Source organism: Colobus angolensis, unplaced genomic scaffold (genome assembly GCF_000951035.1).
Source record: "Colobus angolensis palliatus isolate OR3802 unplaced genomic scaffold, Cang.pa_1.0 Scaffold73, whole genome shotgun sequence".
Lineage (NCBI taxonomy): Eukaryota > Metazoa > Chordata > Mammalia > Primates > Cercopithecidae > Colobus > Colobus angolensis.
The window spans coordinates 5,561,040-5,575,369 of NW_012121043.1; the positions used below are offsets into that span (position 1 = coordinate 5,561,040).

At 39.1% G+C, this 14,330-nt stretch overlaps 2 protein-coding genes across 5 annotated transcripts in view; one reads left to right on the forward strand and one right to left on the reverse strand.

The window, feature by feature from the left end:
* CGGBP1 (CGG triplet repeat binding protein 1) overlaps nucleotides 1–2,078 on the reverse strand; it is a 96,236-nt gene extending 94,158 nt beyond the window's left edge. Inside the window, exon 1 of one of the 3 annotated variants that reach the window (XM_011927593.1) lies at nucleotides 1,923–2,078. The gene's annotated coding sequence lies outside the window, so the exon portion shown is untranslated. The remainder of the gene's footprint in view (nucleotides 1–1,922) is intronic. The other 2 variants (XM_011927594.1, XM_011927595.1) reach the window with 2 other exon arrangements.
* LOC105501595 (chromosome unknown open reading frame, human C3orf38) lies at nucleotides 1,895–11,813 on the forward strand. 2 transcript variants are annotated; one of them, XM_011927588.1, is made up of 3 exons: nucleotides 1,895–2,396; nucleotides 5,448–5,689; nucleotides 9,892–11,813. In XM_011927588.1, exons 1-3 carry the CDS (start codon nucleotides 2,270–2,272, stop codon nucleotides 10,504–10,506), a joined length of 984 nt encoding a protein of 327 aa, XP_011782978.1. In that variant the 5' UTR covers nucleotides 1,895–2,269; the 3' UTR covers nucleotides 10,507–11,813. The 2 variants fall into 2 exon arrangements, with proteins under 2 accessions (XP_011782978.1, XP_011782979.1); XM_011927589.1 differs by having other exon boundaries at nucleotides 9,895–11,813.
* The last annotated feature ends 2,517 nt before the right edge of the window (nucleotides 11,814–14,330 follow it).

Genomic DNA, 14,330 nt, shown 5'->3' on the forward strand with positions numbered 1-14,330 from the left:
GTCTGGAGGTAATTTTGGTTGGCGCAGAGAGGGAAGGAGGTGCTACTGGCACCTAGTGGGTAGAGGATGGGGATGCGTTAAACATCCTACAACGCACAGGACAATCCCCTCGACAAAAGATTATCCTGGCCAAAATGTTAACAGTTCTATGATCAAGAAACCCTGTGTTAGATCAGTCTTGACTGCAACTCTAACCACATTGCTCATTGCCTTCTCCTTGTTCAAAGGGGCTCCAGTCTCCTGGACTCCTTCCTCGAAATCTCTTGCCTCTTCCTAATATGCTTCTCCTGCGGTTCACTCACTTTCTTGTGATCTTCAAAGTCACTTAAAGAAGTTTTCCTTTCAACCTGTATAAAATACTAACATCCTCTCCCATCCCTGTCTTCTGGATTTATTTTTTTTCCATAGCATCTCCTGGCCGACTAGATAGTTTCTTACATGTTTACTGTCTATTTCCTTCCACCAAAATGCAAGCATTGTTTTTTGCCCCAGTACAAAGAACAATAACTGGCAGGTAGGTGCTGAACTGTAATACATTTTTAATGAACGAATGAAATAAGTTGGACATGCCCTCCACGTGGTCCCACACCAACATATTTTAGCACTTATCTTGTCAGCTCTTTACTAACAACACTCCCAAAAGCTCCTTGAAGAAAGGTCAGGGTCACGTCTCTGAACCTTCAATAGTAGCAGGCATTCATTAATACTTAATTTAAAATATGAAGAATTGCTGTGTTGAGCAAATGGTACCCCAAATAACATCCACTGACAATTTCACCATATTTTGAATGCCATGTTTTAAACACTACATGTACACTATATGACTGATATTTAGCTATTGTTTATTTTTGAGACAGGGTCTCGCTCTGTCACCCAGGTTGGGGTGCAGTGAGTGTGGCGTGATCTCGGCTAACTGCAACTTCTGCCTCCAGAGTTCAAGCGATTCTCCTGCCTCAGCCTCCGAGTAGCTGGGATTACAGGCGTCTGCCACCATGCCAAGCTAATTTTTTTGTATTTTTAGTGAAGATGGGGTTTCTTTATGTTGGCCAGGCTGGTCTCGAACTCCTGGCCCCTTGTGATCCGTCCGCCTCAGCCTCCCAAAGTGCTGGGATTACAGGCGTGAGCCACCGCGTCCGGTCAATCCTATTTTTTATATGTAAAAATATATTTTAAAGTTAAATTTGCTCGCCAGGATCTGCAGATGTGTACATTTCAGCTACTAAATGGCAATACCCCAATTAAATGTCAACTGATCAAAAACAGGCCTTAAAAATGGAAAGAGAAAAAGGCAATTGACAATTTAGTCTGATTCCTGTTTAGCAGAGGATGACTATTTCTCTCGTCAATGAGTGTTGCTACCATGCCAATAGTAGTATCAGCTCTTTAGTAAGAACTCTTTAGTAAGAGCCACGCACTGTTCACCCCGCCCCCACAACCCCAAGAGGTAGGCATCTCCACTAGATCCACTTCCATAGGAAACTGAAGGGGAAAAGGCTAAGGAGCTTGCTTACAGTCTGAGTAAATGGCGGAGTAAAACCCTGGCAATCTGGCGTCCAGAACCCCCAACCTTAAATTGCGCGCGACATCGCCTCTTCTAAGGCCGAGCCAGCAATAAGGGAAATGGAGGCAAGAGACTGTCCCGGCGTGTTTGAGAGGAAAGTCCGCTGGAAGGCGGCCAGGCACAGTGGATTATCTGTTTTTAACTTTTCATACTATAATGTTAAACAAAACTAAATTATTTTAATTTACTTAATTTAAGGAATGAAACTACCGGCTCACCCAACTCAGAAGTGGCCGCAGAAGACATTCAAGCGCTCCCGGGGGCCCGGCCCGCAGGCGGGGAGGAGCCGCCTCCATTGGACGGCCCCGCGGCATCACGGGAGCTCGCGGTGCACCAGGCTTGCGGGCTGCTTTCTACGCACCTGCACCTGCGCAGCCCTCCAAGGCGGTCTTTTGGAGGAGGGACTTCTCTTTCGGTAACCAGCTCCCTTGCTGAAAGTGTATGTTCTTCACATAAACCCGGCACTTCCCTTAATTGAGATACCTGGGACTTCACTCCGTCCCCAGCCCGGAACCACAAGTGGGAGCACTTTGTTTCCTGATTGACCTCTTTGGCGATTACTTCCGCCCAGGGGCCTGGAATACTCGAGGCCCTTCGACGGCGAACAACGAGAAAGGCACTTCCGGTGTCTGTTGCCAAGCGCGGGCCCAGTGGGCCGTAGGGGCGACATTATTGCCGTCGTCTTTACCCCCAACCCCGGGGGTGGAGATGTCGGGACTCAGCTCTTCAGAGATGGAGGGCTGCCGTAACCTACTTGGCCTACTGGACAACGACGAGATCATGGCCCTATGCGACACCGTCACTAACCGCCTGGTGCAGCCTGAAGACCGCCAAGGTAAGAGCGGACCCTTCACCAGGAAGGCTGCCGCCCCTCCCCTGGCCTCACGCCTACCCCGCTTAGGCAGAATCCTCGGGAATCTTGGCCGCCGCGGCAGATCCACGGCTCTGCAACCACTACCCAGACTTGGGCTGCCGGGTTAAGGGAGGAAGGTGGTGGTGGTGATGATGGCGCGGCTTCCAGGTTTTATCCATTCAATATTATGGGCAGCGCTTGTTAATTCAAGGATTCGGAATAAGTCATTAGTAATTTTTAAAATTTTTCTGGGGAGCCAGAATGTTTTGCATTTTCAGTTCCGATCAGCTGACGAGAGTCAGCTGCCGCTCGGGCTTTTTTCTTCAAGTTTGAGTGGGAGGAGGTTGGCAAACATTTTCTGTGTCTCTGGTAAAAAGCAGCTACTGTAATTAAATGGCAGACACCTCGAATCCGTGTCTCTTTTTGGAGGCAAAATTTTTCAGAGCTGATTTTCGTACTAGGAATACATACAAGCGAGCTAAATACATATTCCGGTGGATTTTTAAGGACTATTAGTGCGAAGTCTGATTGTGACTAGTCCATGTAAAAATGTAAAGCGTTTGTTCATTTTGTGTGTCGGGTAGCTAGTTTTATTTTAAATTTGTTGAATTTTACTTCAAAACGTGAACAATTCCAGATTCCCATATTAGTATATGATTATCTTTAAAAGATTCTGCCCTTTTAAAACTGGGTTTTTCTGCTTAAGTCGGATTTCATTTTTGGCGTTGAAGAAAGTCATTTATCACTTTGAGCCATGGACACTTAAAAGAGGAAATTCCAAATAATTAAGACCTAAAATAGTTTTAGACTTACATGGTTCTTCAGCGTTTGTCTTACATGCCTTCACCTTCTTACAGTCATGGTGAGTGTGAATTTAAAATTATAATGGATAAAATGCTGCATTTAATTGATACGGTATCTAAAAGCAAATAAGAAAAAAATTCCCAGTTCAAAAACGTTCAAATGACTTGAAGAAACATTGTTGGGACGTGGGGGAGAACAACATTTAAGCACATGAAAGTATACTCAGTGCCTTTAGAAACTAATGAAATGAAAACCAGAAACAGAAGTTGTCTTTTCTGTGTACCAGATTGGAAAAAAAAATTAAAAATATACACTATAAACTTGAAGTGTTCATGATCAGGTGAAGCAACTCGTTGACAACTAGTGAAGGAGTTTAAGTTAAAACTACCACTTTGAAGAACAAATTTGACATCTCCTAAAATGGCAGATTAGACACATACTCGAGACCGACCTAGTCTTCTCAAACTTGAATATATGCTTTTGAATCTCTCGGGGATCTTGTTAAAATGCAGGTTCTGATTCATAAGTTTTAGGGGAGGCCCAGAAATTCTGCTTCTGACAAGCTCCAGGTTGATGCTCATACTGCTTGCCCCTTTGGGCACTGGGAGATATGTATGAGAATGTTCAAAGTAACAGCGTTTGTAATTGGACACAATATAAGTCTGTAAACAGAAGAATAGCTAGGTACCTTGTGTACAGTCATATAACTAATTATGATATAGCACTGAAAATGAGCTAGCTATGTGTATCAGATTACTCCAGAAAATATTAAGTGAAAAGCTGATTATAGAAAACTATATACTGTGTATGGATGAATTGAATTTATAGCACAATTTAAAACATACCAAACCAAATATAGTTCAGGGATATATACTTATGCTGTACAGCTATAAAAAAGGGAAATTTTAAAGCAACATTTAGTATAGTAGCTACTCTGAGGTGGATGAGAAGAAAGAGGAATAGCATTAGGGAAGAGACGAAATGGGGGCCTCAAAGATAGTATTATTTGTTACGTCCTAAGTTAGGAGGTATGCATATGGAAGTTCGTCTTATTGCCATTCTGTATGACTCACACATGTCAGAAATATTCTTTGGTCTGTGTTTAATATACATATTTTAAAATACAAGTCGGCCAGGCGTGGTGGCTCACATTTGTAATCCCAGCGCTTTGGGAGGCTGAGGCAGGTGGATCATCTGAGGCCAAGAGTTCGAGACCCGCCTGGCCAACGTGGTGAAACCGTCTCTACTAAAAATACAAAAATTAGCTGGCTGTGGTGGCACGCACCTGTAACCCCTTGGGAGACTGAGGCAGGAGAATCCCTTGAACCCAGGAGGTGGAGGTTGCAGTCAGCCAAGATTGCGCCACTGCAGTCCAGGCTGGGTGACAGCGAGACTCCGTCTGAAAAGAATAAAAATTAAAATAAAAAGTATAAAAATACAAGCCCTGGTTGTCCACTTTCTAGAAATACAATAATTGGGCCAGATGCGGTGGCTCACGCCTGTAATCCCAATACTTTAGGAGGCCAAGGCAGGCGGATCACGAGGTCAGGAGATCAAGACCATCCTGGCTAATACGGTGAAACCCAGTCTCTACTAAAAAAAAAAAAAATACAAAAAAATTTAGCTGGGCATGGTGGCAGGCACCTGTAGTCCCAGCTACTCCGGAGCCTGGGGCAGGAGAATGACATGAACCCGGGAGGCAGAGCTTGCAGTGAGCCAAGATCGCACCACTGCATACCAGCTTGGGTGACGGAGAAAGACTCGTCTCAAAAAATAATAATAATAATAATAATTGATACCTAATATGGCCTCAACTTTCATTATCTGTAGAGGAGATAGGACTAAAATTCCTTGACATCTAAAATATTGTTGTAATTGTCCCTAGTTTTAGAGGTTGTACATGAATTTAGGACTGTTGGCCTTATTAGAAAAAATGTTTTTTCTGGCTTGATTGTTTTCTTAAAATGCAATTCTTTAAGAGAAAATGCTGAACTTTCACTGTCACTTATGGGAAGTGAAGAGATTTTAGGTAAGGGAAGTTTAAGGCATAAAGACATTAAAAGAAAACTGACAATGGACTTCCTGTTTTTTTTAAGTGATGGCTATCATGCAGCAGCAGTAATACTGTGAAAAGAGCTTGTAAATATTATTTAATAGAGTTTCTGCTGACCTGGCACAAATTTGTAAGTGCCTCATGATTTTTTATTAATTTTCGCAATTTCTTTCTAGATGCTGTTCGTGCGATATTAGTGTACAGCCAAAGTGCAGAAGAACTTCTAAGGCGTAGAAAAGTCCACCGAGAAGTTATATTTAAGTACTTGGCAACACAGGGGATTGTTATACCTCCAGCTACTGAAAAACACAATCTTATTCAGCATGCAAAAGATTACTGGCAAAAGCAACCACAACTGAAATTGAAGGAAATGCCACAGCCAGTTACAAAGACAGAGGACATCCAACTCTTTCAACAGGTAAAATAAATCTTATAGTTCTTTTCTGAACCTTTGTTCTGTCTGAAACTTTGTTGATAATCCTAAATCTTGGGCAACATGGTTAATAATGTTTGTGGGGTTTTTTAATTTTTATTTTTTAAGAGATTCTTGCTCTGTTGCCCAGGCTGGAGTGCAGTGGTGAAATCATAGCTCACTGCAGCCTTGAATTTCTGGGCTCAAGTGATCCACCCTCCTCTGCCTCCTGAGTAGCTAGGGCTACAGGCATGCACCACCATGCCTGGCTAATTTTTAAAATGCTTTGTAGGGATAGGGTCTCAACTATGTTGCCCAGGCTGTTCTTGAACTCCTGGCCTCAAGTGGTCCTCCCACCTCAGCTGGAATTACAGGCATGAGCCACCATGCCTAGCCTATTTTATTGATATTTTATAATTTTAACTTTGTTTCATATTCTATCAATCCCAAAGGAAGGAAGAGACCAGTAAAGCAACTAAAAGAAAAAATGTTTCTGACATATCGTGATATGTATGTAATCATCTATTGATATGTGAGAGAAAAAGTATTTTTCAATATCAGCATCATCAAATGAGGACTATTGGATTTTTAGAGAGTAAACTTCAAGGTTAATTTTTTTTTTTTTCAGTGGAATACTGTTCATTTAAAAAAGGACTGCTGATACATGCAACAACCTGTATGAATCTCAAAAACATTAAGTAGAGCAAAACAAGCCAGACATAACATACTATCTAATTACTTTTATATTAAAGTCACTTCTAGGCAAAGCTAGCATTTGATGATAGATACCAGAGCAGTGGCTGCTTTGAGTGAGGGTGAGGAATTCAAATTGAATGGAAAAGGGGCCTGAGGAAATGTTCTGGGGTGATGGAAACGTTTTGTATTTTGATCGAGATGATGGTTATGTAGCTGCATACATTTGTCAACATTCCTCATGCTGTGTGTTTAGTTTTGTGATTTTACTATATGTAAATTAATTCCTTAATAAAATACTATTATAAAATAAGCTGTAAATTAAATGGAATTAACTTCAGGTTTATATTGAGTTTATATGTTTCCATTGAACAATCACTAGTGCTGGTTAAAAGTGGCTTATCGACTTACTCATTTCTTTTATTTTTCTCAAATATTATTGATTTATTTATATGTAAATGCCTTTTTTTTATATCTTCACTTTTTTTTTTTTAATTATACTTGAAGTTCTAGGGTACATGTGCACAACATGCAGGTTTGTTACATATGTATACATGTGCCATGTTGGTGTACTGCACCCATTAACGCGTCATTTACATTAGGTATATCTCCTAATGCTATCCCTCCCCTCTCCCCTCTCCCCACAATAGACCCCGGTGTGCGATGTTCCCCTTCCTGTGTCCAAGTGATCTCATTGTTCAATTCCCACCTGTGAGTGAGAACATGCGGTGTTTGGTTTTCTGTTCTTGCGATAGTTTGCTGAGAATGATGGTTTCCAGCTGCATCCATGTCCCTACAAAGGACAGGAACTCATCCTTTTTTATGGCTGCATAGTATTCCATGGTGTATATGTGCCACATTTTCTTAATCCAGTCTATCATTGATGGACATTTGGGTTGGTTCCAAGTCTTTGCTATTGTGAATAGTGCTGCATAAACATACGTGTGCATGTGTCTTTATAGCAGCATGCCTTATAATCCTTTGGGTATATCCCCAGTAATGGGATATCTGGGTCAAATGATATTTCTAGTTCTAGATCCTTGAGGAATCTCCACACTGTTTTCCACAATAGTTGAACTCGTTTACAGTCCCACCAACAGTGTAAAAGTGTTCCTATTTCTCCACTTCCTCTCCAGCACCTATTGTTTCCTGATTTTTTAATGATTGCCATTCTAACTGGTGTGAGATGGTATCTCATTGTGGTTTTGATTTGCATTTCTCTGATGGCAAGTGATGATGAGCATTTTTTCATGTGTCTGTTGGCTGTATGAATGTCTTCTTTTGAGAAGTGTCTGTTCATATGCTCTGCACACTTTTTGATGGGGTTGTTTTTTTTCTTGTAAATTTGATTGAGTTCTTTGTACGTTCTGGTTATTAGCCCTTTGTCAGATGAGCAGATTTGCAAAAATTTTCTCCCATTCTGTAGGTTGCCTGTTCACTCTGATAGTAGTTTCTTTTGCTGTGCAGAAGCTCTTTAATTTAATGAGATCTCATTTGTCAATTTTGGCTTTTGTTGCCGTTGCTTTTGGTGTTTTAGACATGAAGTCCTTGCCCATGCCTATGTCCTGAATGGTATTACCTAGGTTTTCTTCTAGGGTTTTTATGGTTTTAGGTCTAATGCAAGGTTAATTTTAACTTTAGCTCTGTGTAATTTTTTTTCACTTTAGAAGAATTTTATGGCAAATTCTCACTTTTAAGACGTTTTTGGTATTGCAAAAATGTCATGAAAACAACCTAAAATTTTACTTTAAAAAATTTTTTTTAAGTTCCAGGGTATGTGTGCAGGTTTGTTAAATAGGTAAACATGTGCCATGGTGTTTTGCTGCATCTATCAACCTATCACCTAGGTGGTAAGCCCAGCATGCGTTAGCTATTTTTCTTGATGCCCCGCCCCTACATTGGAACCTAAATATTTTTTATGCTTTTTTTTTTTTAGCTAGAAAAAGTTCTATTGTAGAAATTTTCTCCAACGGACATTGGCTGTTTCTGTTCTTTGTGTCTCCACTGTACATTTTAGATATTGCACAAATATTTAAGTGTTGCTTGAATTAACCTCTAGGTAATTTGCAGATTTTTAAACTACATACCACATTTTTTGAATTAATGAGGTTTCAGAGTGAGAAAGCTTTGCCTTCACATTAGGAAAGAATCTTCTAAGAGCTTTCTTACTTTATGTACTGATAAGAGCATTGACTTTGAACTCATACAGATACAACTTCCAATTAGGGTCTGCCATATACTAGGTGTGTTAACTTAGGCAAATAGCTTGACCTTTCCAAGCCTTGTTTTTTTAATCTATAAAATGATCATAATAATATCTATGTCCTAGGGCTTATTGTGAAGGTAGGAAGAAATAGCTCTTAAGTACCACACACAGTGCCCAGGATATTGAATAGCAGCTGCTCAGTGAACCTAAGATCTCATACATCTCGGTAAAGTAGTGTTGTGGAACATATGGATGAATGAGATCTAGTCTATCAGGTAGATTTTTACAATAACTTTTTTTTTTTTTTGAGACAAAGTCTGTCCTGTCACCCAGGTTGGAGTACAGTGGCATGATCTCAACTCACTGCAGCCTCCGCCCTCTGGGTTCAAGTGCTTCTCCTTCCTCAGCCTCCCGAGTAGCTGGAATTACCGGCATGCGCCACTACACTTAGCTAATTTTTGTATTTTTAGTAGAGACGAGGTTTCGCCATGTTGACCAGACTGCTCTTGAGCTCCTGACCTCAAGTGATCTGCCTGCCTCGGCCTCCCAAAGTACTGGGATTACAGGCATGAGCCACCGCGCCCAGCTTACTGTAACATTTTCTTTGAAAAAAGAGAAATAATAGAATAAAATTAATCCCAGTTATAGAAAATAACCTGTTTTAATCACCGTAAGAATATCTATTTAAAGACAAATGGAAATGCTTACTTATATCAACTTTATGTAATTTATATGCAAAATGCATCCATTTAAAGTGAACATCTTGAAGGTTTGCAGTCTCGCTCTGTTGCACGGGCTGGAATGCAGTGGTGCTGTCTTGGCTCACTGCGACCTCCGCCTCCCAAGTTCAAGTGATTCTCCTGCCTCAGCCTCCCGAGTAGCTGAGAATACAGGCACAGGCCACCATGCCCGGCTAATTTTTGTACTTTTAGTAGAGAAGGGGTTTCACTATGTTGACCAGGCTGATCTCGAACTCCTGACCTCGCCATCCGCCTGCTTCGGCCTCCCAAAGTGCTGGGATTACAGGCGTGAGCCACTGTACCTGCCCAGTTCATACTAATTTTTTAGTTGGCCTTACTAAACCTTACTCTCTTAGCTGAATTTTCAGCAATTTAAGCTGGAAATTTCTAAAATGATATTTCTCCTTTTGAAAAAAGAGTTTTTACTATGCATAATGGGTTCAGCAAGTTCACATATAATTCATTTCTCTCTGGTGTAATGGGTGCATTCAAACTTTGAATAGGATGGATAGAAAAATAAATATGAAAGTTAAACCTTGGTGTTATTTTGTATTATTTGTTTCAATCAGCAGGTGAAAGAAGATAAAAAAGCTGAAAAAGTTGATTTTCGTCGCCTAGGAGAAGAATTCTGTCATTGGTTCTTTGGACTCCTTAATTCTCAGAATCCTTTTCTGGGACCACCTCAAGATGAATGGGGGCCACAGCACTTCTGGCATGATGTGAAGCTTAGGTTTTATTACAACACATCAGAACAAAATGTCATGGACTACTATGGAGCAGAAATTGTGAGCCTTCGTTTGCTGTCACTAGTAAAAGAAGAATTTCTTTTTCTCAGCCCCAACCTAGATTCACATGGATTGAAATGTGCATCTTCTCCTCATGGACTGGTTATGGTTGGAGTTGCTGGGACTGTCCATCGAGGAAACACTTGTTTGGGCATTTTTGAACAAATTTTTGGACTCATCCGCTGCCCTTTTGTGGAGAATACTTGGAAAATCAAATTTATCAACCTGAAAATTATGGGAGAGAGTTCCCTTGCTCCTGGAACATTACCGAAACCAGCTGTTAAATTTGAACAAAGTGATCTAGAGGCCTTTTATAATGTAATCACTTTATGTGGTACCAGCGAAGTACGACATAATGTAAAGCAGTTTTTGGATAGTGGAACTGGGGACCAAGTTTGATGTAGTGGAAATTAGACATTGCTGAACAAAAGAGAACTGGGTTTACCTGACCCTCTAAAGCACTAAGTACTGTCAGCCTGAAAAAATCTTCTGTACAGAAACTCTTCCAAATACTATCTCAGTAATGTCTGAATTATTTCAGATGTGAAAATTGACATATTTTAGTTGAAATACCTTTCTGGACTACAGACTTACATATTATGTGATACTTACTATTTCTACCCGAATTGCAGCAAATGTTCTGAAAGCTTAATGCAAATAAATCCCACTTTAGATCTGACAGCTAACTGTGTGCCTTAGAAACCAGGTAATATTTTCCTTTTACTTAGTGAATATTCTGCTAATATCTGCACTTTTCATGTGGGAAAGGATTAATAATGGTCCAGGCTTCCCCTCTTTAAGTTTCTTGTTTACTTTTGTCTAACTCTGGATAATTGTATTTTACAAATACATCTCACCATAGTATATTTTTAAAACTATTAAATATTTTAGATCAAAGGTCTCATTTTAGAAAATTTAACATTCTTTTTGCAAAAAAGTCCAATAATTTAAAAGTTTAAGAAAAACTTACTACCTCTTTAAATATTTGAGAGACGTTTTTCAAAGTTATCAGCTGTAGTCCAAGCTAAATATCTTTTGTAATCTGCACATTTTCCTTACTGTTTTTGGGCAATGATAAATGCTGTTCTCGAAACAGACTTTATTCTTACCTAGGCTTCAGCCAACAGTTTTATAGAGCCGTTATTGTAATACGATACAGAGGAAATATGCTGTTGAAATTTTAAAGGTATGTCCAGTTCCTAACTTTTAAACAAATTACTCTTTTTTCTCTTGGTTGATCTTGGCAGAGGTGACAAAAAAACCCAAAACAACCCCATGCATTTATAATGTGTGTTTACACATATACATAAGTATACATATACTCCCACATTATAGCTTAGAATGTTTAGTTTTTTACCTTTCTGTTACTAGGTTTGAGTTACATGGTTGAGTTGCCAAATTATTTACATGCTTTGAAGTTTAAATTCTTCATCACCTAGCAACTGTTTGCTGATCATGGATTTTCTTAGTTACTTTAATTTATAAAAGTACCATTTGGGAAAGAACTCAATTGGAAAATGTGATGATGTATTTGTACATGTTACTTTTTTCTTTCCTATAATCATCTAGGAATACTGATAAGAATTTTGGAAATAGGAGGCTGAAAACTCATCCTTTTTGTTTTTTTAATGCTATGTCTCTTATGAGGAATACGAATTGGTATGTCCTAAAATAAGAATAAAGGAGGGAAATCCCTTGTGTCTGCTGTAAGAATAGGGTATCATTCAGATTTAATTTGTAGTTGTGTTGCTCTTAAAGTTTTAGGCATTTAACCAGAACAAAGACAATTTTATAACTGCTGGTTACACTATTATTGTAATATAATTAAGTATAAAGAAAAGAGTGTGCAAAATAATTTCCTCTCATGTTTTTATAAAGGTACACAATCGGTCACAAGTCCATCTTTATCCATCCTATACCTCTGCTTGAGTTTTGAAAACTGGGTTACTTTTTATTCCTTAGTTTGAAGTTTGAAATACCATTATAAAGTGTAGTAGATAAACATCCTAAGTAAAGGATGAAATTAAAAACCATTCCTGTTACCACAGATACTCAAAAAGGGCAGGGATTTCCTCTAGGTACCTTTAGTATTGAACTTTTGAGTTCGTGTAAAGCCCAAATAAGGCTGCAATTTCTGCACATGGTTTTGATTCAACCTTAAAAATTTAAAATCCTTTTGATAGTCTTAAGGTTCTTGAGGATTAATGCTATTTTATTTCATTTATCTCACGAATCCCTAGATGTGGGCACACTGTACAGCCTAATGTTGGAGTGAATGTGTTAATGAATGAGCGAAAAGCAACTTATATACTGTATACAAAAGGCTTTTCTGCTTCTGGAGTTTATCTTTGGTTCTTCTCATTAGTGTTACTTTTTCAGTCACGTAGTTTCTTCGAGTTTCATACTTGAATACGCAGAAACTTTGAAGCCCCCAAAATAACTCAGATTTGGGAGGAGAAAGATACTGACTTTAAAAGCCCAGGGTCAGTAACAGACCCTGAGATTCCTGAGGCTACCTGGAAAACATTACAGGGGAAGTGTGTGAAGAACAGTATTTGGAGGAGAAAGACCTAGAGGAATTGAAATCTATTGGTGAATCTTGAAGCTTGATCAGACTTTTGTGAGAATAGCCAAAAACACACTGCCAGGATTGAACCCTACTTGTGCTCTGACCCCATTAGTCTGTTCATGCCAGGGAATGGTGGAGAAAGAACCCTGCTGTAGTTCTCTGTTTTGATATACCCAACTGGTATTTGGAAAGTCTGGAGTCAGTCGTAGAGAAGAATACCATACACATAATTCATCAAACTGAGGAGACTGTCTGGACCTTTACTTGCTGTAGGCTAATTTGCCATGGCCTAATAACAGGGCATACATAGTAAATATCCTTTTATGTTGAAATTTTTTAAAAAATGTAATAGTTATGTTAGAATACTTTTCTAGAATCTAGAATGTGAAAGAACGTACTTCATGTGTCTTCTTACCAAAAATACCAACGATAAGGGAAAAAGCCATCTTTAATTTATTAAATCAACTTGAAAATGGCAAACAAGATAGCAGATCAGGAAATGTTCTGGATTTTCAGAAAGGTAACGTTTTTATACTAAACGAAGGTTAGTTACTTAGTACCAGTAAGAAATTGTAATAGTGTCTGAAAAAAGATATAAAGAACAGTGGCTTAAAAAAAAGTACAAAAGTGCGTTTTAACAAAACAGATCATATGGCTAAGTAGATCAAAACAATGAATGCAAACCACACTGTAATGTTATCTTCGGATATCTCTGTTTTCACAAACTTAGCTGACCTTTTCTTTCTGCGTTGTGGAAGTCGGTCATACAAGTTGAGTGCCGTGTTCTTTCTTAGGAAAAATGTTTGCATGAATTTTTAGAGTTTTTACATATTTCGTTGAGTCAACGGGTTTCACTAAAACATCCGTGCGTCTTATTCTCCATGTTTGGAAAATCCTGCCGTAATAATAATTACATTTCCCCAGACAACCACTGTATTATAAAGTGGAAATATTTATAAAAGATTTTGTGGTATTTTTAAGTCCTTAAGTTAGCTAAACCTTTTTTATGAGTGAAAGGATAATCTCTAGGAAATGTCAGTTTATGATAGTTGTAACTTATGAATTTTGGTTTTCAGATATGGAGACAAAACCAACCAAAACACTGTCAAGTGGAACGTAAAAATATTAATTCAGAATTCATCTTATTTTGGCAAGATAAATTTAATGAAGAATAACATGCTTTGGAGAAAGTGATAAAAACGTGAAAAAAACATTTAGAAATGATTCTCCAGACCTTTACAAAAACTTTTCCTGAGAAATTATTTAGAAATAATTGTATATTGCTAATTCCGATGAAGGATTTTGAAAATAGGAACATTTTTTCTTCCAGGCCTATCTATGTATGTGATCTCACCTTATACCTCTTCTTCCTGCCTCTCCCCTCACCCCCCAAATCCTATTCGTAACCTTTGTTATTTACCCAGTTTTGATACAGATAGCACAGTGTTCATGTTAGGAAACAACACTTTCGGCCGGGCGCGGTGGCTCGAGCCTGTAATTCCAGCACTTTGGGAGGCCGAGACAGGCGGATCACGAGGTCAGGAGATCGAGACCATCCTGGCGAACACGGTGAAACCCCGTCTCTACTAAAAAATACAAAAAACTAGCCGGGCGAGGTGGCGGCCCATGTAGTCCCAGCTACTCGAGAGGCTGA